At 38.0% G+C, this 22,987-nt stretch overlaps 1 protein-coding gene across 3 annotated transcripts in view; it reads left to right on the top strand.

Annotated features, from left to right (window-relative positions):
* The window catches only part of LOC118275272 (serine/threonine-protein phosphatase 2A 56 kDa regulatory subunit gamma isoform), a 44,547-nt gene that overhangs the window by 18,200 nt on the left and 3,360 nt on the right, over positions 1 to 22,987 (top strand). For all 3 annotated transcript variants that reach the window (XM_035593175.2, XM_035593176.2, XM_035593174.2), the window contains 8 exons: positions 12,551 to 12,750; positions 16,632 to 16,835; positions 18,147 to 18,277; positions 20,310 to 20,427; positions 20,784 to 20,896; positions 21,425 to 21,587; positions 21,988 to 22,217; positions 22,610 to 22,763. In XM_035593175.2, the coding sequence (XP_035449068.1) occupies positions 12,551 to 12,750; positions 16,632 to 16,835; positions 18,147 to 18,277; positions 20,310 to 20,427; positions 20,784 to 20,896; positions 21,425 to 21,587; positions 21,988 to 22,217; positions 22,610 to 22,763 (1,313 nt within the window). The remainder of the gene's footprint in view (positions 1 to 12,550; positions 12,751 to 16,631; positions 16,836 to 18,146; positions 18,278 to 20,309; positions 20,428 to 20,783; positions 20,897 to 21,424; positions 21,588 to 21,987; positions 22,218 to 22,609; positions 22,764 to 22,987) is intronic.

Below are 22,987 nucleotides of genomic sequence, written 5' to 3'. Positions count from 1 at the left end.
TTTAGTTGAAAAATTAGATACCAAATAATGAGCTTTTCTTCCTTAAAAAAATCCTAGGTGATTGACCACTTGAACAGCAATCAAAATTAAAAAAGAAACAAATAAAATTCTCTTCACCTAATTAGTACATTTTCAACCAAAGCATACTCACTCAATAATTTTAATAAGCTCAATTTTTACATCGAAACATTTGGATAATTTTTCAAAGTAATATATGAGGTATTTACGAAATTTCTCCAAGGTTAACCGCGCCTGTCGTATGCACTCCTACTTTGGTAAATTATGTGCCGTGCTTTGAGTAATGTTACAACTTTGTAAGCGAACTTTTTCTGCATATCATCGTAAAAAACACATCAATTGCCTGTTTCTTTGAAACGACGGTGAAACGCTTCCCTTCTGTTCTTTTTTCGAAGGGGAAGTCTGTGCCTCCCCTTTGGTGTATTGCAGTGTATAGTCGTTCATTTTTCACCAGTCATATTATAAGTCCCAAGTGTGATCGCTTACTCTGAACTCGATTTTTCTCTCTCAGGGTTTTCTGGTTCTATACGAGAAGTTAATATGATAAAAATTGAACTTACGAGAACCTCATCCTCATGCCAAGAGTCTAAACACTACCGGCTAATCCGTCAAGAGTCATGTAGGTACATAGTTCTACCATTGTTTTCGCAGCGCGGGTCTGAGAAACGTTTACTATAAGTAATTATTTTTTTCATGTTATCAGAATATGTTTAAAATTGTCTGATTTATTTAATATTTAATCCTTGCAACCCTTAGTCTAAGCACATTTTGTTTTCGTGATAAGTACTTATTTTCACTTGGAAGGGTCCTGTCGGATGTCATTTTTCATGTACCTTCGCGTAGGGGAAATGGAAAAGAATGGGTTTTCATATCGCTTGGGGACCGAAAACCCACAAAATGTAAAGAGTTCATAATTTGCATGACGTCCTTATTTCAAGACGGATTTACGCGTTGAAATAATTCAGTGTTTTGATACCTATGTATTTTGGTACTGACGTATGATTGCATCTTTTATTTATTTACTATAGTGCAGACGGGTAAAAAACTTGAGAATTAGTAGAATTTAAAACTAAAATAGGATTTAAATGCATGTGTGTGCGTATGATATAAAAACGTTCGATCTTTTTATTAATTTGCAGCATTTTATAATGATCGGCTTAGCAGTTTTTGTATAAAATCAACTTGAATATTATTTTAATTGAGATAAAAATACTTGGTTCATAATTAACACTTGAAGATAATTTGTCACGGATTGCTCTGAAGTTTTCCGAGACCATCGGACATTTTCTCCTTTATAAGAAAATAATTACAGCCGTCACTCATCGTCTGCAACTACATGAAACAAAATTAATTGCAGTGTCCAGTTATAAAAGTGCTTTATTATTTTCCAATTATTGTATTTAATTTTTTGCCAACTTGTAGACTTTTAATATGAGATTCTTCGTCTCTAAGGTGTATTTTTCTGTGAACCTGTTGGCTGTATAGTGTGGCTGGTGTCAACCTGTGTACCGCTATCTAATGATTCAGGTTGTCCTTAGTAATTGAGTTGGGTAGGGCTCTGCGTCACCTGGACATTAAATCTTTTGTGTGGTAGACATATTATGACGTCATACGCCTGTAAAGAAGTATATAGCGAACTTTAATGGAATGCCAGTAGCGAAATATCTGTTACAGTGACAAAGAGTAACGTGGGTTGAGAGAATAATGGCTTTCAACCTATGAAAGGGCTTTAAGATTTTAAGTAACGCGTGAACCTTTTGTTCTTGTGTTATAATAACGACTTTCCTTTTGTTCAAGTTAAATCAGAATGAAACTGGTAAGACTAAAAACGAGAAATGGTCCCAAAATGCTTTAGTAAACTGAACTCTAGTTAATAATGATCTAGTACGATAATTGCATAATTTCCAATGATTCTTTTCTTTCAATCACCTCACGTAGATCCAGAGCACTAATGATGCGATTATTTAGTAACTACACCCTGCAATAACACCACAAGATGAACTGGTATCGCGGCAAAAAACGCAGAAACGTCTCACGTTCAGATACTACAAAGCAATTTAGTACAGCAACGTCTAGATGCTATCATTGTTTATTTTTTCCAAGGCAAATGACAATAATCGGCCTGAATCGTCATCGCTTAGCAGAACAACGCAGATAGCTAAATAATTGACGCCTGCATACTTGATGGACTTGGGTCTTTTCAAGGTTGTGGAGCAAATAGGTGGGTCTTAAATTTTTTCGATGACACAACGCATCTTTCTGAGAGGTGAAAATCATCCAATGGCTTTATTTTGAGAAGGTTGCTAAGCAGCAACTTCTCAACTAAGGTCAAAGTAAAGTAAGGACTAAGGTAAAGTCAGTAAGAGTAAGCACTCTTACTGACTAAAAACCACCTTCCCCTGCTTTGAGCCGGAGCCCCGGTAACCTGTTACGTTGTCCGCTGCTCCGGATCGGGCATCAGGCCCCATGGTCATGTATTAGAATTGTATTGACTGGTCTGGCTCTTCGAGGCGCGCGCGAATGTCACAAAGTATCTGGAACTTAAAAGTTGGACTTTCTTGGTTAAAAAAATGTAAAGATCCTATGGTATTTGCTATTTGATCCCCTAATCAGGAATCTAATGCACCAAGAGCAGAAAATATCAAAGGTCTTGTGGAATCCTCGAAAAACGACACAAGCTTCAACTTGAAACAGTGGATTGACTTGATCTGTATCGTTTATCTAATTTAGAAAAATAATTCTTACAATCACTTAGCTAAAAGATGAATCTAAACATGTAGTGACAACGTAAGTGAATACGTTCGTCGTAAGAGCGAGACAATAGGTAATTGTTTAAGTAATTATTGCAGTAACACTAATTGATCTATGAGTGTTATATACGTCATAGTCGTTGTGTACGGCTTCAAGGGAATAATTACGGTATAACCTTTGGCAGTTTTGAGGAATGCTTTACTTCATTGGTTGCACTGGTAAGCAATGGGCCCTTCGACTTTGATGTTCTCACCATGTAGTTTAAAATTACGCAAGTTTTCATTTTATTGACAAATGCCTTTGCTCTATAACACAAGCTATTTGTCATTGCGTTCGATTGACGGCCATAGATTGATAAAGTCACCAATCAACGTTAATATCAAGAAACAAGCCTATAACAATGTGTCTACCTCATTACTGACAGGTTCATAGAGGTCAAAGAGGGCGGAGGGAACCATTACCTTTAAGTGCTGCCACCTGCCTATTTGCCACCCACATCCTCTTATTATGTCACAGACAATCTAGAGTAGTGTCCACGAAGACTTCACTACCGTTAGGTGATGGTTGTAGCTTTTTCTGTAATAGCCTTGAAGACCTTCATAAGACTGGCATCTTAGATGCAATGTCAGCCTTCGAAATACCATACAGTACCTTTACCATGAGTTTGAAGCAATAGTATTTGTCGATAGTCGACAACGTCGGCGTAAATTTTTTGTATGTCAAATTTTACAACCCTTCTAAGGGAACTAAAATTTGCCATAAAAAAAATTACATCATCGCTAGCAACTATCGACAAGTACTATTGCTTGAAACTCTGGGTAGGCGTACAGTCCACCAAAAACTGTACTACAAACTATAAAACGATATAGAACGATACGATTTTAAAAACGATTACACAGAAACTCCTAAGTAAAATTCCAACGATATTAAAATCGAGTACCTATCAAAGCGGCGAACTTGAACGAGCACAGTATACGATAAGCAGTGCCATTTTTGCTGATCGATTTTTGATGCAAAACTGCTTTTAACGTGGAGTTGCTCACAGCAAAGTTAAACAGGCAGTAATAAGCCGCATCATTTTGCAGCTAGGCTGAAAGAATCCCTAAGCGCCTTAAGCGCTTTTCACGCTAAACGCCGTATAAAGTGGCATGTGTCCTAGGCTTTTTGCTCGGCATCCCTTTGTGTTCGCGTTCCGTTTCCGTACGCTTTTCAACGCTGCAAGCGAACCTCTACGTTGAATGCTACTTCAGAGACATCGTCCTAATTTTCGCCAAACGACCGCTTTGTGTGTCATTTGTGACGTGTTATGCGACGAAAATGACCTAATACCAGCCGGGGCTATTACGACGCTTTGTTTTCGTCCCTTTTAGAGGTTTCCCATGTTTTATTTTCCCAATTTGGTGTTTTAGTAAATTAATTGCTAAGCAATTCTCGAGCTTAATTAATTTGTCCTTAAAGATTATTATTTATTTTTTGTCCTGTTATTATTTGCTGCTGACTTTTTTATGTGTTGTATACGTTTTTTTCCATCAATAATTTGTTGTTGTTAAGGCTAACGTGTTTTGGGATGACCTTGAATGTCGATAATGATTTTACCATTATGTGTTACTGTACATACATCAATAATACACTACACAAACATATTACACATTATTGTCTATAGATAACAGTAGCACTTAGTCGAAATTGAAATGCATTATTCTACCAGCCGAGTGCACATTGCAGATTGGCAGTAGTAGGTGCACCGCTAACACATCGTAAATGGAATATCCTGAGACCTGATCAAGGAACTAGGTCGATGTGAGCCGCATGAATCGGCGAACTCCTGTGACCCGGAAATCTTAGCTTATTTTGCTTGTTCAATATAACAAACCACAATTTATGGCTCCTGTGCGCGTCTGTTTATAACATACATCATAAACGAACGAATTTATGTTTTGAACGTATATTTTTAGGATTTGCGCAACTCATTTTTTGCATCGCACCCGAAACTTATGAAAATTGTTGCAGAATAACCCTTATTTTAAGCAAGAAAGATTTCAAATTCCTTCAAATGCGTTTTATTTATCGGAAAATCGTACGTCTTCGATTATAATAATTTATGCGCTATTGTTTAGACATTTCAAAGATTGTGTATTAATTATTATGTTTATAGTGTGAAAGGACACGGCGTCCCTGAAATCGGTTTCTAATTAATTCCATTAAGCGTTTCCTGTTCTAATTGAAGATGAGTGCTCGAGGCTCGAGGGCTATAGATCGCGTACAACTGCTAATATGTCACCCGGCGACATCGCCATACATGGGTTCCGATGATACGATGTGTGTATACCTATACCTACGTATCCTCAGATAAGTTTGGACACGGATGAATGAATAAATGGAGTGATCATGTGTTCGTCCGTACTTAGATTTTGATTTTGTCTTGGACTCAATTTATCTAGTTTGATGGCAATAGTCTTAATCTGATTTGAAATGGAATTTCTTTTCTATTAACAAACTCATATCATTTATATTTACTTTAAAGGAGAATGCCCGAAAATGTATGGAGCATATCCAACTAACCCAGAATCGACTAAAATAATGAATATGTGGCAAAGTAGAATATACATAGAACATCCTAAATTCAATATTTTTTTCGATGAAAAATTTACCAGCTAATAAAAAAGTGACCAGTTAATCATGGTCTTGCTTTGTATGATCGTTCCGCAGCTTTAACAGTCAGTTTATTCTGTTTTTATTGTGATTACACACCAAAATAATATTCTCTATTTAATAATAATCAGCGAGATCACTCCATTTATACTACAACCCGCGTTTAACCCTCCACAGGCTTGAATCAGACACGTATATTATGTGTCCTATCACTTTGAAGTGTGCCCAAGCTTAAAAGGACGAGAGATAGCTAATTAAGAACATCAATTAGAGTACAGGTCATCGCCACTGTGCTCTGTGGAGCTAATCTCGCTAATTTGATCAGCAACGTACTAATCTTGTCTCTTATCTTAATAAGACTGACCTTGTAAGGTTCGTAAACAGGCCGCTTAAGCCTTAGTTTTAGGACATGTTCACTGTGATGTTTTTTTTTTTTGTTTATCGGTAGTTAGGTCATCTACCTTTTCTGATGGTGTTACTACAAAACATCTTAAGATTTCCTGTTGTCTTTCGTACCTACCCAAACTTTTTTTTCTCCCCTTTTAAACCTTCCCTGGACTTCCACAAATAATTCAACACCAAAATTTGTCTAATCGGTCCAGCCGTTCTCGAGTTTTGGCGAGACTAACGAACAGCAATTGATTTTTATATGGAATGGAAAAAATCAAATGGAAATATTGCATAAAACAGAATTCGTTCTGTATATACATTCGATTTTTATTTAGTCGCACTGCACCAACAATAAATGTATCAGCCCTATCTTTATTTACACAGAATAGAAAGCGGTAAATTGGAAATGGAACAAACAAAAGATCCCGCTTTTAAGACCTGTCCATTCACCATTTTCCACCATTCCCTGGTTCCGCAAACTTGGGAACAAATAACAGTGGCCTTCAGATATTTGCTCCGAGTCTGAATGTTTGTCAGTTTTCTCGTTAACAAACAGATCGAGATAAAGCCTTGACACACTTCTTAATCACATCATTGCTCTAAATATAGCTTTTATTTTTATTGTATGTACCCACAGGGTGACAATCATGGAGTAGAGGTATAGAATACTACAGTTTATACTCTCTACGTATGAAAAAAGTGGTCGTTAAAATCTTGTACTTATTTTGATTAAGATGAAGAGTTTGTTTGTTTAAACGCGTTAACTTCTGAAACTATTTGTTCGAATTGAATAATTATTATTGTGTTCGATAGTCCATTAACGATCAATAGGAGCAGAGTAGAGAGGATGAAACCGCACGTATGTAACAGTGTGTTGATAAAAAAGCGTTAGTTTAATTTACATACGTACATAAGTCATAACACTACAGTAGATACTAACGCTACAATAGTGCCACCTATGTCGTTCAATGACACTTTCAATTTGTTCCCTGCATAAATTGGTACTCCATTTCCCAATACTCCATGACAACAATAAAAACCAGCCATCTTGAAATGTATAAAAATGCCGTAACATCATAAATGCTGGCTGAAAATATTTTTCACGTAGTTCCTAGTATCGTAATACGTTTTACGATGTTCTGGGCGAAGTACTTAGGTAGTATATTGACAGAAGATAAGGTTAATGGTTTTAAAAGGGCATAAGGTTATTTGGTCTTGATATTTAAAGAAGACTCTTATGTCAATTTAGAATTCTACTAAGAAAAAACTAAATATAAAACTTGGTTTTTGTCCTCCTTCGCCTTTACTCCGGCAGGTATCACAACCTAAAATTCCTCTCAAAAGGCCGGTAACTTGTAGCGCCTCTGCTGTTTAAGGTGTCCATGGGCGGCGGCGATTGCTTACCATCAAATGATCCGTCTGCTCATTTACCAGTCTAACACGAAGTATAAAAGTTGGTATTTGTCCTCCTTTGTCATCTCTTTATCAGGCATTATTCGTCAAAAGATGTTTTCGTCTCCGTAGAAGTACAATTTTTAGACAAGTCAAATTCCCTTACCCATTGAAACCAATGCATATTTATAGCTCGTTATAAACTTAATTTACATTAATCATAAAATTGAGTCCTTCAAGACAAAATTATCCTAATTATGCATATTGTAAACCGTTGGAAATATATCATTCAGTTTTAAACTCGTCGACAATACTAACATGTGACTAATTGAAATGTTACGTACGTATTTGGTCGTTAAATTATCGCTTAAAGTCAAGGTGAAACAGTCTACGGACCGATAGGCTAATGAAAATTAAAATGTTACCCGTACTTCTACTTGTTGTACTCAAACCAAATGGACTTACAGCACTTTTGTAAAAACATTCAATCTTGTTCTTCTGTCTTAAATAAAATATGATAAAGAAAAAAGATTTGATTGCTTTGTCTACGAAAAAATCCATAAATGAAACAGCGTCTAAACTGCATCGATCATTCATAGCATAACCCATAATGACTACGTTTTATATGCCCCACAATCCCCACCCCACATTGGCTACCGTGATGGTGCATAAATGCCGTCGCTCATATCCTTACATCCCCTCGTCGCTAAGCCCCCCTAAGACCCCCAAACGGAACAGATAACTGCTTTCCTAATTTAGAAAAGAGTTACGACGAGGGAAAATAAAGTATTACTAGGAAAACTGTTTCTTTTACCTTATTGCTAAGGTACGGAAAATAATGAGATTTAATGTAGATAGAGATGTTTCAAGGAAACTACATTTTCCTTTTGTATTAGTTAATCGGTGATGGGTGGTTGAACTAGTAACGGGTCTTCAAATTAAACGTATACATGAAAATCTAATCAATGTTCTTGCTAAAATACATACTAATCTTCATAAAAAACATCCGAGTTTTAAACTATGCTAAAACCCTTCATAATGTAGCGTTTACTGCATAATTAATAAAGCTTTAAATGTAATGTAATAAAACATTTTCAAACGCTCTCAGCAGCTTCGATATTGAACGAAATTTACACCCAATGAAAACGTAAATTTTCGCGCAAATCTCGGGCGGTTAGAGTCCAGATCCAAACCCCTACTTCAATTTTAAATTCATTACCAGTTGTGTAGCTAATATAATCTTTATTACTGAAAACTGTAAGACTATTTTCCCCTAAAAGTTATGGTGGTTTAAACCAGAAGTACCTATAAATAAGGCCACAGAGTTCATCACGATACCAATTTAACTGAATCTGTTTTTTAATTTAACAATCCACTTTCTTGATAACAATCTAGGAAGTGAGTCAGACAAATTAAAGTCAATTAAACGATCGATGGTGCAGGGGAGAGCGCACCAGTCTGGCACAAGGATGCCACCCCCTGCCAGAACGGCCGGTCTCTACCGCGGTACACCCAAACAAACTTACCCTTGCGAACCCCTTGTTATTTTTCCACTTTCCCAGAAAAACGTCGCCGACTGTGTTCGGTCGTTCTGGCAATTTGCAATTTACACATCAGTCCGGTTGCTGGGTTATCAAATATTGGCGCAAATGTTTCGTGCTCTTTATCCTAATATTTTAATTTAATTACCAAACTGTTGAGACGTTTATCAATAAAGATAACGACCCAACAGCTGATTAATGTTTACTTACCACATTTTGTATATCAGTAGGCAGTGTTTGTAATCTTACGCATTCGGTTATCGCGTAACAGTACATTTGTTTACTGTTCCTCATGAAGTGACGCGATCGCGACCCCCGACCTCTTCGACTTGTGAAATCGTCGTAATATCTATAGGGCTGGCACAATCTAATCAGAATCTGCGTCATTACTACTCTGTGCTCTCGGTGTTGCTTCCGGTAACTAACGTTACTCCATTACGAGAGTGCTCGAGGCACAGACGCAATCAACTATTGAGACGCACTCTCGTGTGTAGGAGTTATTGTATTGCAGTAACAATCCATGTAGCCATTATGTAAATGGTGTATATAGTGAGTTGACAACCCTAGCTGAGGTTGTATAGAGCGCCTGGGGCGCGAGCGGGGTGCGGCGGGAGTGCGCGCGCACGTGCGGCGCCGTCAGTACTTGTCCGCGGCAGAGACCGGCGCGTGGCAGTCCGGCCGCCCCCGCAGCTCGCACCGGTCCCGGCGCTGCCGGGCCTCCGCTCGGATGCCGCTGCCGGCCGCCGCCTGCGATGGTCCACGCCGGGCCGGCCGCGCGCGCGCCCTCTCGCGCGATGTTCGCCGCCGCTGAGAGCAAACCGCGTCGCGCCGTCTCGCCGCTCGGAATCCCAAAGTCTCCGTCGTTCCACTCGGGCTTGGATCTCGTCGCCAACCAAGCGGCCACCAAGCGCTCCGAGAGCGTGTCGGACGTTGCGCGGGCTTTCCGGTTCGCGCTGTTCGCCGGCTCCGGCATGGAGGGCCAGGGCCCGCAGCAGAAGGCGCCCTCGCCGCCTGACGCGCGCAGCCCGCCGCCCCCCGCCGCGGCCGCTGTCTCGCCCGAGCGCCCCACGCCGATACCAAATGCCGATAAGGAAAGTTTGATGGTGCAGCTCCCCCCGCTGAAAGGTTCGTCGGTAACATCAACAATGCCCCCGTGTTGCCTTTGCAGATAACGGACATCAAACGCGGTGAAACCAGAAGATTCTTAATATGTTTACAAACCTCCAGTGTTTGCAAAGTTTCGGCATCCGCGTGCGAAATACCCGCGTCTATTTGTGGTTTATAGTTATTGAATTGAACGTAAACCTAAACAAACTGCGTCGAAGAAGACGTTTTTCAATACATTATCACGTTCACGTGCGTCGCAGATACCTAAACTACGCTATAGTATCGATACCCAGTAGTCGCCCACACCTCATCACTGTCAGCCTTGAAGAAACTAATCGGACTCACCGACCCGAAACAATGCGGCTGAATCACTGAAACTAGTTATTGGCTATATGACGTGCGTACACATATACTATAGACGTAGAGGAAATGGCGAAAACGCCGCAGAAATATATCGACCCATCGGCGGCCAGCGGCCGGCCCCGTGCTGTATGTGTGCCATGGGAAATGTATTGCGACGTCCTTGCGCCCTGCACCGCAGTACCAGCGAAAACTCATGCAACGCGCTATTATTGCCTACAACACAGGGACAGCTTCTGAAACTGCTATAGAGCGGCCTTTTTGTTTCGCTAATGAGTAAAATTAACGCGACGAGGTCATTTGCCTATTCCAGTGAGCTGTTTGTACTCATCAACAGAATCATAGAACATTTTGCTCATATCATTTCGAAGGAACGTTGTATACAAGGTTTAGACATTTGAAAAGATATGTTTATAAGTAATGTTAGGTGAATCGTTCACCAGTAATGTTAGGAACGTATAACTGAAATAACGAAGCGTAATGTTGACGGTCTGGTTGAAGATTTACTCGCTATAAACTAAGCCTAAACAACTAAGTTCTGTTGACATAGGTACATGACCTCATGCTGATATCACAGTAGCCTTGAAAACATTTAACTATACGTACCAATTACACATCTGATAAGCCATAAGTACATTCCGTACTAGCCGTGGTATAATGAAGCAAAATTTATATTGATATCACAATTCCTTAGATGTGATGATCTTGAGAGATGGGATGGTAATTGAAATCAAGTTCTAGAACCGTGTCTAACAGTAGGAAACTAGTATAAATCCTACCGTGCTACACAGCCATTAATCAGAATGCTTCTGTGAGAAAAACATGTAAACACTTTAATAGAAAAACAATCCAAGTGACCTTGCTATTGACTCGTGTCGCAGATCAATCCAATCTTGAAGATAATATTTATACCGTGGACTAGCTTTCTAAATAATTAAATTTCACCCTGACTTCCTTATAGTACTATGACCACTTTACTTTTTATTGTATAATGCGCGAAAACCTCAGAGCCATTACTGGGATCCCGGTCCCTAATTTGAAGCTTTTACACTTTCACGAAATTGTGCGATGGAAGGAAAAAATCGAGGAGTTTCCTACGATTTTCTTTTAACCGTGTACAAGTAAGGATCTTTCGAGTTTCGTCAGCTATTTAAATGTCCCCTTTTGTTTCTTTGGGGCACGCACTCGGGACATTACTCAGCGGCCCCCTTGCAAGGGTGTCTGGTGCGGGTGACAAATTTATTACGAAAAGAAGCACTGAATTGTTGGCAAAACCGTCTCTTTACTTAAACTATTGTTCTTTTTGCTTGAATATTGAGTCGTAAATCTTGGAATACTTTACTCTGGCCCTCAAGTGGAGAAAGCCTTCGTTTTGTGCGTATCTTAGCTGTTTTGTTTTATTCTATGGGTCATTGTGTTTGAAGATGCTAAAACTTCACCAAATCTTCCTTTAATCCCTCACTGAGTTTCGCAATTTTGCTAATAAAGGAATTTAGAAGTCGTTTCCAGTGCCACTTGCATATACCTACAGAAGAATCCATATATCTATGACAAACAGCTATTGATTGATTTTGACGTAATGTTCTAGGTTGCTTCTGAGAAATGTTGTTACAATTACCGATTCAAACAGCAGATCACAGTAATTTCCCTTTCAATATTAATTTACTTGTGCCCGAAAGCTTGGAAACTAGTTTGACAGTTGTTGTTACGTGTTTAAAGTTTAATTCTGTGGGTAATGTGTTGTGAATTTGAAGCAGTTACAAGTTTCAAATGTAACTGAATTGAAAATTCCAACCTTTAGCTACTCTTCTTTGGCTTGGCTTGTCTCGTTGAACCAAATATTTACTTACATATTTTAATTTATTAAAATTATCTGATAGTTTGTACTAAGATGGTCCAAAGTTCGCCGGACCAGATAGCTGTTTATAAAATTCTTTTAGAAAAATGATGAAAACCGTTTAAGTTTTTCATAGCTTGTTTAAAAGTTTGCGTATTATTAAAGTTTGATTAAAATATTTTATTCTAGTCATTTAAAACTTTAGCTCTGCAAAAACTGTTGTTGTTGTTGTACATTAAACTTTATTGCGATTTGCATACAGTAGTTTGTACCTCTATATATATCAGATAGAGATTTAGGCTTGAATTAGCTTATTAAAGGTCTGCATTTTTCAAAATATTCGTCACGCTCTTTTAGTAAGTTATCTGCAGGTGTAAAAATGGTAGATTTTCTTCCGAAACCAAATTAAAATATGAAAAATATGTCTAATCAAACGTGATCTGCGTAACTAAAACTCTTCTCAATAACAATCCTCTTCACTGAATGTCTCTTCTACCACCAGATGCACCAGCGGCGGAGCGTGAACAGCTGTTCGTTCAGAAGCTGCAGCAATGCTGTCTTCTCTTCGACTTCGCGGACGAGCCCCTCTCCGACCTCAAATGGAAGGAGGTCAAAAGGGCAGCACTCCTGGAAATGGTGGAATACGTGACGTCACAAAGAGGCGTTATTACTGAACCTATATACCCTGAGGCGGTTAATATGGTAAGTGGTTCTTATTCTGTTTCATTTTTTCTTTTTGTAGGGTCTTTATTACTCTGCTTTATACGTTGTCTTTTGATGTGGTGAAGTTTCGGTTGCCCTTAGGGGGTTTTAAGTCATAATCAAAATAAGTATTATTAGGAAGTAATAAAAAATAATCTGAATTGGGTTTGATGTTTAGAACTGGTCTTATCGTCCACTACCGTCCCTTGATCTTTTTCTTCTCTGCTTTTCTGTTGCTTATGGTGTTTAAGATTCTTTAGATCGATGAGAAAAATCTCCTCAATTACATAGTTCTTAAAAAAGAAGCCATAAATTTATTCCGTATTACAATTTTCAATCAGCCCTCAACGTCGTGATGAGCTGAACGTCTCACAATGCCAGTAACGCCTTTGAAACAGATAAGCTTACGACAGCTCCTTAGCTTGAACACCGAGATCCAAGATTGGCTCCCCTGTAGAATAGATAAGCCGCTCTAGACATTCTAAGGGTATCTTGCGATGAATATTTTTAATCTTAACGACCGAGCAAGGATATATTTTGCTTTAGAATTTTCTGGATTCTTTTTTTACTGTATGAAGGAGTTTTAAAATGGTGAATTTGTTTAATGTATGAGAAAGTATTAGTATTTATTGTATATTGTTTGGTGTAAAAATACAAAGCTGGAAACTTGGGTACAATTTTCGGGTTGGATGCAGTTTAGTCATAATACATACCTCACAGAAAACCGACGTGAAACAACGTTACGTGTGTTTCGTTGTGTGAGTGAGGTTACTAGAGGTCCAATTAACACCCTTCCCAATCCTTAAATCCCCAACAACACTTAAATATCTAAGCCCCCAGCAACGCACTTGTAACGCCTCTGGTGTCTCGGGTGTCCATGGTGTTTACCGCTCGTTTACCGGCTTATACCATAAAAAAACTCAATTATCTACAACCGAATTCGACGTATTGTGTTAGCTAATCTCCGTAAATTAAAAAAACAAAACCGAAAGACTTCTAAAACAAAATAAAGAAAGTAAATCATTGATCTCTTATTAACATACTTCTTTATATTCTTAACACAAAATTGAGGAAAGGTCCTTCACTTTTATGTAAGTAACTGACACACAATGAACATTGAAAGTCCGGGAGCCTTGCTTCATGAACCAAGGATTGTTTTCCAAGACCCCAGAAATGTCCGGGCTTAAAATTTCCACATTAATTTGACTTTTTTTCTTCTTTTAACTACCCTACGGTTTTGTTTGGAAAGTATCCGAAGATTCTCGCTTAAGTGCATTCGACAAAGGGAATTGTTTGCGGAAGTATTTAGGGTGAGGCTGTTGAATGTAGAATTGGTAGGTTTTTATTGTCTTATACTTTTGTGTGTTTTTTGTATTGACGTTATGAAATATATCATACGACGTAGGATTTAAAATATTATTTTTAATGGTAAGTTAATTGCTGGATTGGAGCGGTGTTTGTTGAGGGTTATTGCAGTATTGGAGGTTTCCCGATAAGAAAAAGTCTTTCTGTTTTTAGAATTTTCCATAATTATCCTCTTTTTCGATTAATCATCCAATGCCTTGGGTTCACCCAAGTTCTGACAGACCACCTTGGGATGTTTTAGTCAATGAGAGTCTGACAATATGATGAGTTCTACTCCTGCTTCAAACCGGAGTTTAGTTAGTTTAGTATTTGAGAATAAGCTAGTTTCTTAGTTAGCACAATTGTACTAGTTACCTACTTACTGGAAGTCATTTGTACTCCAATGTTGCTCTTCAAACTAGTGATAGGTCAAGGGCGATACAAGTCCACGTAAGAACGTGGAGTGGAACCCCCCACAATCATTTATTATTACTGAGGGCCCTTGAACATTTGGAAGGCCAAGGTTTTACTATGTGGAATATTTATTAGCTTTCACTAACATCTGTCTAGTTCTCTATTGGATTAAAATCGATGTGTAGAGTAGAGAGATCTAATTATGAACCAAATTAGCCCTTTACCTCTATTTACGAATTCATTAAGTTTTTGATTAATTAAACTAAATAGTAAGGAATACAGATTTCTACTATGTTTATAATAACTATCGTGAGACATACTAAATTAACTAAAAAATCACGGTTTACTCACGTACATTAATAGAGGTAACCTCTATTAGTTTCGAACCGCGCGACGGCGTCGCATCTACGCACGCTGCTTATGAAGAGTCCCTCTTTGACTCGAAACTAATAGAGCTTTTCTCTATTAATGTACGTGAGTAAACCGCGGTTTCTTAGATTTCTACTATTTTCTCACACATTCAAAGTAACTAAGATTTTCCCCTTCATCTAACTTCATCGTTTTCCTCCTTCAATGACACAAATCTGCTATACACTTCCAGTGGGCACATATAGATATATTTATGTACAAATCTCTATATCAGTTTAATTTATATGTCCAATTGAATTCTGGCGAGACAATGGCGCGGGCATTGAATGGGATTTCATCGCTTACAGACAAATTGTTTATGTATGCTCAATAAAGATGTCTCGGATATGGCAGTACGAAAGTGGTCATGTGTTCCTACTGATACATCTTATTGAAAACTAATGGTGATGACCGCGGCTTCGCTCTCGTTGATTTACGGACTTTATTATCTACTAATGAAAGTAGTCTAAGGTGTAACTTACGGCGCATTCCAATAAATAATCTACCGATTGGTAGGTTATTGGAATGTGCCGTAAGTTACAGACAAAAAATATTTTGGTTTATATCAGCTACCCGCCAATAAAGGTCGCGTCAGAATCGCTCCAGCCATTTCAGTGATTAGCCGGGACAAATAGACAAAAACAATTAAAAAAATATTATTTTGGTGAGTGTGTGTTCATATTTATGTAGTAAAAAGAGTTAGTTGTACGTGGTCTGATTGGATATTTTAGTATCTCGAAGTTAAAAATGTTTTGGATTTTTAATAGTCTTTTTTGTTTTAATAGTTTTTTCATCTTGGCGTCTCAAGTGCACTTTATTGCATAAGTTTAGGAAGAATACTTCAGTTATTATATAGTATACATTTTTTTTATGTTATATTAATGTTTTGGATGCAGTGAGAACTTGAAGTTATAAAACAATTCTTTATTACCTCTTTAATTTATCTTTTTATTACTTTTTTAAGTGCCTACTGTTGATTAGAATTATTATCTGACATTGGCCTAGTTTTTTGAACTCAAAACCGATAACCCGATGCACTAATTTTCAATCTAAGATTATCCGAAACGAAAACAAAGCGATCGCAATAGATCTTAATCTTGATGAATAAAGCAATTTATTTGTATCTACTTCAATATCTTTAAAATAAAAATTAATCGCCGAATGTTTTGCTAAGCGCAAATCTCGAAAACAGCTGAACCGATTTCGATAATTTTACTTTTTTTTGATTTGTTATTGTTAGGAGTAAATTAACAAACATATTCATACACAATAGTACACATCCCTATATAGTTAAAGCCGTGGGGGTAGTTTAGCACAGCCTTACCACCCACTATTTTCCTGATTAGAAGCGGACCCCGGACGAATTAAAGAACACATGCAAAAACATACATGCACAAAATTCGCGGGATTGTCTAGTATTTAACACGCTTTTTTATATTTATGTTCATTAACTATACTCTATGTAAGCGTGAAATGTATGCGAGCGGAATGAAAAGACTGAAAACATCTGTGCTGTGTACTGACAAAGAAAATAGGACTTGGTTTCCTTGGACAGAAAGTCCACAGTCCATGGAGCTATCCTCCATAAATGTACACACTGGTAATCTCATGTACATTTATGGAGACAAGCTCCATGGACCGTGATTTTTAGTAATATCACATAATAGTAATTATCACATTTTCATCACCACTAACGAACACCATTTCATCCGCAGTTCGCGATAAACTTATTCCGGACTTTACCGCCCTCGTCGAACCCGAACGGTGCGGAGTTCGACCCTGAAGAAGACGAGCCCACGTTAGAAGCGGCCTGGCCACACCTACAACTAGTCTACGAACTGTTCCTAAGGCTACTAGAGTCTCCAGACTTCCAGCCCAACATCGCCAAGAAGTATATCGACCAGAAGTTTGTTTTACAAGTAAGTTTAACTTTATGTTGTTGTGTATAAAGGCGGTTTTTAAATACTAACGGTGAAGTGAAACTGCCATGTATTTCTTGGAGCAGTTTCCTGCTAAATGTTTTAATGTATAAATAAATGATAATATTCCGCAACCACCATAAAAAGCAAATTAAAGACAGCTGTGTGTTTACAGGAAAAGAGTAATTAAAATTTTATTTCACTTTTCACAATTCGCATAAGTTTGGTTTGGTACAGGTAGTAGTGGTGACTGCTGACCAAAGGCTCAGTCTCATACTAAGAACTTTTGAGCATTAATCACCACACTTGCTCACTGGTTGCTTAATTATATGAAAATGTTTAAAAAAATATTAAAGTTACTGTTAATATCGTCATTAGGTACTAAACTCAAGGATAAAGTAAGGGGAAAATGTAAACGTAGTTGCATGGATCTAGGTCAGTTATTCATTTTAAACTTGATGCACCAATGATGGTTTTAAATTCAATAATAATATGCGCATTGTATTGTACTGTATGTAAATATTCAGTTATCTAATAGACACTGATTTGCTGAATAACCCCGCTCTTATTGGTCATAGCCTCATGTTTTATAGCCTATAGCGTTCCTTAATAAATGTACTATTTAACAAATCAACACAATTTTTTTTTTGTGTTAAATCTGATCAGTAGTTTAGCTTTATAGAATAGCACAATATTTTAGAAAAATAGTAACTCGTATAACGATTTATTTATCAATTGTTTGTGAATAATAACGATTAATTTATTTAATAATAACTTATCACCAAAATATCAAATACAAACTTTTACCTTTGATCTCCTAAAAGGAGGTCAATAAACAAGGAAGGTTAAAAGCTCAAAGAAAGCTATGTATTTGTGAAAAAATATTGTTTTGGAAGTCTAACAAGTTTAGCCTTTGTAAAACTTTAGCCTCTTTGTCAATAGTATCAAATATCAATAGGTGTGTTACAAATTATTTTCTTGTAAATATTTGTGCAAAAGTTTCAATATTTACTAAGGATCTGGGGGTAAACATATGTGTAAGCATTTATTTCACACATCATCAGCCAGTTCTCGTCCACTGCTGGACATAGGCTCTGACTCCCAACAGCATGCCATTGAGCTCGAACTTCAGCCCTTAGCATTCAAAATACTGCCAGTGACACCATAAAACACAATAGAAGAAGAAGACCTATTGTATATACTGACCACAAAAAACTTGGGATGAAAGCAGGGTTCTTCGTACCATTCTGATCAAAAGTGACGTCATATTAAAACTAAAGCGTAATTAACTTGGGATTTCCTTGTCCACAGTTACTAGAACTATTTGACTCCGAGGATCCAAGAGAGCGGGACTTCCTAAAGACGACTCTACACAGGATATACGGCAAGTTCCTAGTTCTGCGGGCGTACATACGGAAACAAATCAATAATGTGTTCTATAGGTAAGTCTCTCTTTACTTTCTTTTACCAATAATTTTACCCCATACTTGGGATTTCTCTAGTACCTTGAGTGTATTTATAAATAATCACACACACAGACCAATAATTCTAGATTAAACATAAAGCACCAACAATAATAAATTATAAGAAGATGATGATGCATAAAGATAAGAACTAAAAAGAAATAAATAAATGCCCGTTTACATATTTGACAAAAATATTCAATGTATCGCAGATTTCACCATAGATGCTCGAGAAATCCTGCTGTACTTCCTTACGCTAAAACTCTTAAATATAATTAGAATCACTTACTCACACACCATACCTCCTTACACTAAAAACTCTTTATTACATGGAACCTCCTTTAAAGATACGAGATAATAGTACAATGGACAGATTAGATGCTCAGATAAAGATGCATTTAACGAGGAAATACGTACCATTGTATGCGTTGTTAGTTTTACGACTGTGTCAATAAAATGGCGACATTGGCGACTCATAACATCTGGTATACAAGCCAACATATCGAGCCATACAATACCAGTACACCATGGTCTCGCTTTGTATGATCTTTCCACACATTTTAGGGTCAGTTTATACTGGTTTCTGTGTATACAGGAAACCGTACCCATTAGACTATGTGCTGATAAGCGATAGAGAAGCTATGTTAGTTATGTGCATTGCTTAATAGGTGTCCACTCCTATAGACACAGATATTTTAAAGTAACTACAAAAAGGAGATGCCATAACGCGATTGTGCACTGTGACACAAAAAGACACGGTGCAGCCCAATGATGCTCGATGCTCAGAAAGTGTCATATTAAAATGTGGACAATAAGCAACATTTTTATAGTATGAGACTGCTAGATAAAAAATAGAAAGGGGCGTGAATTGTAACGTAAGGGGCGTTAAGGGTCACGCATTATTTTAAAGGGAAATCCAGTTAGTTATGAGATCTCCTCTTTGTAGTTGCTTCATGCTAGTCATGACAAAATCTTAGTGGGTCACGTTAAATGAAACAGATAGTAGAAGAAACTTATAAATCTGATTATCCAGAAAAATACAAATTAAATACTATCATTATGAACATACATACATTCAATGTCACGCTAAGACATAACGGTAAAGCACCTTCTGATAATTTTCTATTTTACGAGTAACACCATCTGACCATCATGCAGAATGGCGGCGCATCTATTTATAAACACGGTAACGTGACGGACAATAATAAATAGTAATTACATCTCTATGTCCATTCACGTGATAATATTTAATAATGGAGGCAAGTAGAGGCGCGAAGGTGACATTTCATTTTAAATGTTATGGGTGTATGTGATAGTTAAACTAGGTGTAAACGTAATGAAATAGATAAAAAAAATACATAATTGTGCTCTGTTATTCCACTGATACATTCTATATAATATCTAATAACATCTTCTGATTTGTTTCGTGCGGGATCCAAGACAGTCATTCATTTCCCTGGGACGCGCCGGACTTCAGTGTTCCGGTGTTTTCATGGTTGTATCTACTGTAGATCCTGGCTTACAGGAATTGCAGCGGAATGGGAGGGAGAAAAAAACTGTATGTTAATTAAAAGCAATAATTTCAGGAAAAACATAAATGTAAGATCTGAAGTAATCATATTTATATTTATTTATTTCATTATTCTAAATGGTTATTACGAGAATATTTTTAACCAATTTCTGAATTGACGCATAACTATAAATAATAGAGGTGATCTATTTAGAGTTGGTTGCTTTCATAATTCGTTTGCAGAAATTATTTGTTACTTTTGCAAAAATGTTTGACGTTCAAATAAACTTAGGTATAGTTGCAGAGGTGATTTCATGATTCGTTCTCAGAAACAAAAATCCATATTTATTTTATCTACAGTAGATACAACGATGAAAACACCGGACACACACTAAAGGCCGGCGCGTACCAGAGACATAAATGACTACTTAGAATACTCTCTAATGCGAATTTAGAAAGAAACAGTAATATAGAAGACAATATTTTCCGTTTCGTGTGCAGGTTTATCTACGAGACGGAGCATCACAACGGTATCGCGGAGTTGCTGGAGATCCTTGGCTCCATCATCAACGGGTTCGCGTTGCCGCTCAAAGAGGAACACAAACTGTTCTTATTGAGGGTTTGTATTGAATTATTATACTTTTTAACTAATTAGCTGACTCCTTAAGTCTTGACCACGTAAAGCCGTATTTGCTTGTGTAGCAATAGCAACTGCATACCAAACTCTTTCTGCAAATTCTCAGCCGGCCAGCAGCGCTATCTAATAAAAATTTACCTTTTAATCCGCCTTCTGAGCGTAGAAATAATGTCAATCTCTTCCTGCTCGAAAAGCAGGAGTAAGAACGGGGTGGTTTTTGGTCATTAGAGTCTCTCTATTCCTTGCCCAAGGCGGGAGAAATCATTGGATGATATTGCTCCCCAAACGATCTATTAAACTGAAGACATAAAATATCATTATAATGTTATTTATTCCAGGTACTACTACCGCTGCACAAGGCGAAGTCCCTGTCAGTGTACCACCCGCAGCTCGCCTACTGCGTCGTACAGTTCCTGGAGAAGGATCCCTCGCTCACACAGCCTGTGGTTAGGTACGTCACAATATCTTACTGCTCTAGAATTAAATAAAAATCTTGTAGAAAACAGTTTACGCAACTTTGCGCAAAATTATGAAGTAAATACAATATTTTGCGCATTTATGTTTTATTTTTTACGTCGATCGTATCATCGCTTGCAATAACGTATCATCGGATGAGTGTGAACGGTCAAGTGTTTTTTTTTTCTATACTATTCTGGCGTTACGCGACGCATGTTCCGTCAGATATGAACCGACCTTACACTTGCGCAAAACCGCAAACCCAAATAAATAAAGTAGATATCACATAATCTTGTACATCTTTTAAACAGATCTAAACCTCAAAAACTCGTAAATCTTACGTAGAGATCTAATCAGAGTCAGTTCATATCTGACAGAACATGCGTCGCGTATTATCGGTCCCGTAACGCCAGAGCAGACAAATATATAGAAAAACAGTTGACCGTTTATACTCAACCGATGATACATCCTCCATGACCGTTAGTGTTCAAAATAAATTACAAATTCCGTTTTCAATTTCTAGGGCACTACTAAAGTACTGGCCGAAGACTCACTCGCCGAAGGAGGTGATGTTCCTGAACGAGATGGAGGAGATCCTGGACGTGATCGAGCCGGCCGAGTTCCAGAAGATCATGGACCCGCTGTTCAAGCAGCTCGCCAAGTGCGTCTCCAGCCCGCACTTCCAGGTACGGAGACGTTGTGAAATTACTGTAAATTTGAAATATATTGGTGTTGAGCAGTGTTATTGTGGATTTTGGCATATATTTGGAAAATATTGCAAAGGCTTAAGTTTTTTCAATATTGCGAGTTTGTAGTGTTACAAAATTCTCAGAGCAATACCCAAAACGAAGAAGAACATATTTTGTTCTTCTTCGTTTATTGTTAACCTCGGTATGCATATGCGACCATGCATAAAAAATCATAGAAGACTTTTAGACTTTTGGTTCAGTGATTTTGTTGTCGGACAAATTTATAAGTAATGTTATTAAAATCCCAGTTGTATCTTCTTCTCACTTGTTCTAAAGACCAGATATTATTACAACATCTGAATCTGCTTACTCATCTGAATTTTCACAATAATTGCAGGTAGCAGAGCGCGCCCTGTACTACTGGAACAACGAGTATATAATGTCCCTGATATCGGACAACGCGACCCACATCCTGCCCATCATGTTCCCCTCGCTGTACCGCAACACCAAGAGCCACTGGAACAAGACCATCCACGGGCTCGTCTACAACGCGCTCAAACTCTTCATGGAGATGAACCAGAAACTCTTCGATGAATGCACGCAGCAGTACAAGCAGGAGAAACAGAAGTAAGTAAAGGAATTCATTCGTTTAACTTACAAAGGGAACGCGTTTGCATCCTAAAAACATTGTGAACAATAGCTTTTCCTTTTTAAATGAGCTAATAATACCGGAGTGACACTACGGCGATACAGAAAACCGGTGCTGTGATTCGCCCTGTGAATGAGGTTATCAGATTAGAAGCTTCATCTTGTTTAGAGGCAAGAAAGACAGTTGTAAATCCTCTTGGTTAAGTGTCTGTAGGCGGCACCGATTGCTTCCTATTGTGTGATACGTTTTCTCGTTTGTCCATCTTTTCTAATAAAAACCACGTATATAAATCAAGTATTTGGTAGCCACAAACTCAGTCACATATTTCTTGAAGCAACAGCTATGTTTAATATGTGTATTCTTCGTGCAGAGAGCGGGAGCGACTGCAGCAGCGCGAGGAAGTATGGCAGGCGCTGGAGGCGCGCGCCGCCGCCGCGCCCGCTGCGCCGCGCCCCGCGCCCCCGACCGACAGGGACGACCTCGCCACGCTCACTTACCAGCGGATCGAACAGGAGGCGCAGGAGGTACACAGCTTTCATTCATCTTAGTACACTGGCCCAGTTTACGACGTCGTAGAACCACTATCATATAAATCACTCCTCATGAAAACTGTGATTGTGGGTCCCGGTCATGCCTGAAATTAGTCGAGCGTTCACTAAAAGATTACGTAAACAAGCATTTATTTGTATTTTAATAAATTTTGTTAATTACACAATAGGACGAATCGTATATTCCGTAATCCGACGCG

Source organism: Spodoptera frugiperda, chromosome 8 (assembly GCF_023101765.2).
Source record: "Spodoptera frugiperda isolate SF20-4 chromosome 8, AGI-APGP_CSIRO_Sfru_2.0, whole genome shotgun sequence".
NCBI classification, from domain to species: domain Eukaryota; kingdom Metazoa; phylum Arthropoda; class Insecta; order Lepidoptera; family Noctuidae; genus Spodoptera; species Spodoptera frugiperda.
The sequence above is the reverse complement of the archived record's forward strand: the minus strand, read 5'-3'. Positions and strand labels throughout refer to the sequence as shown.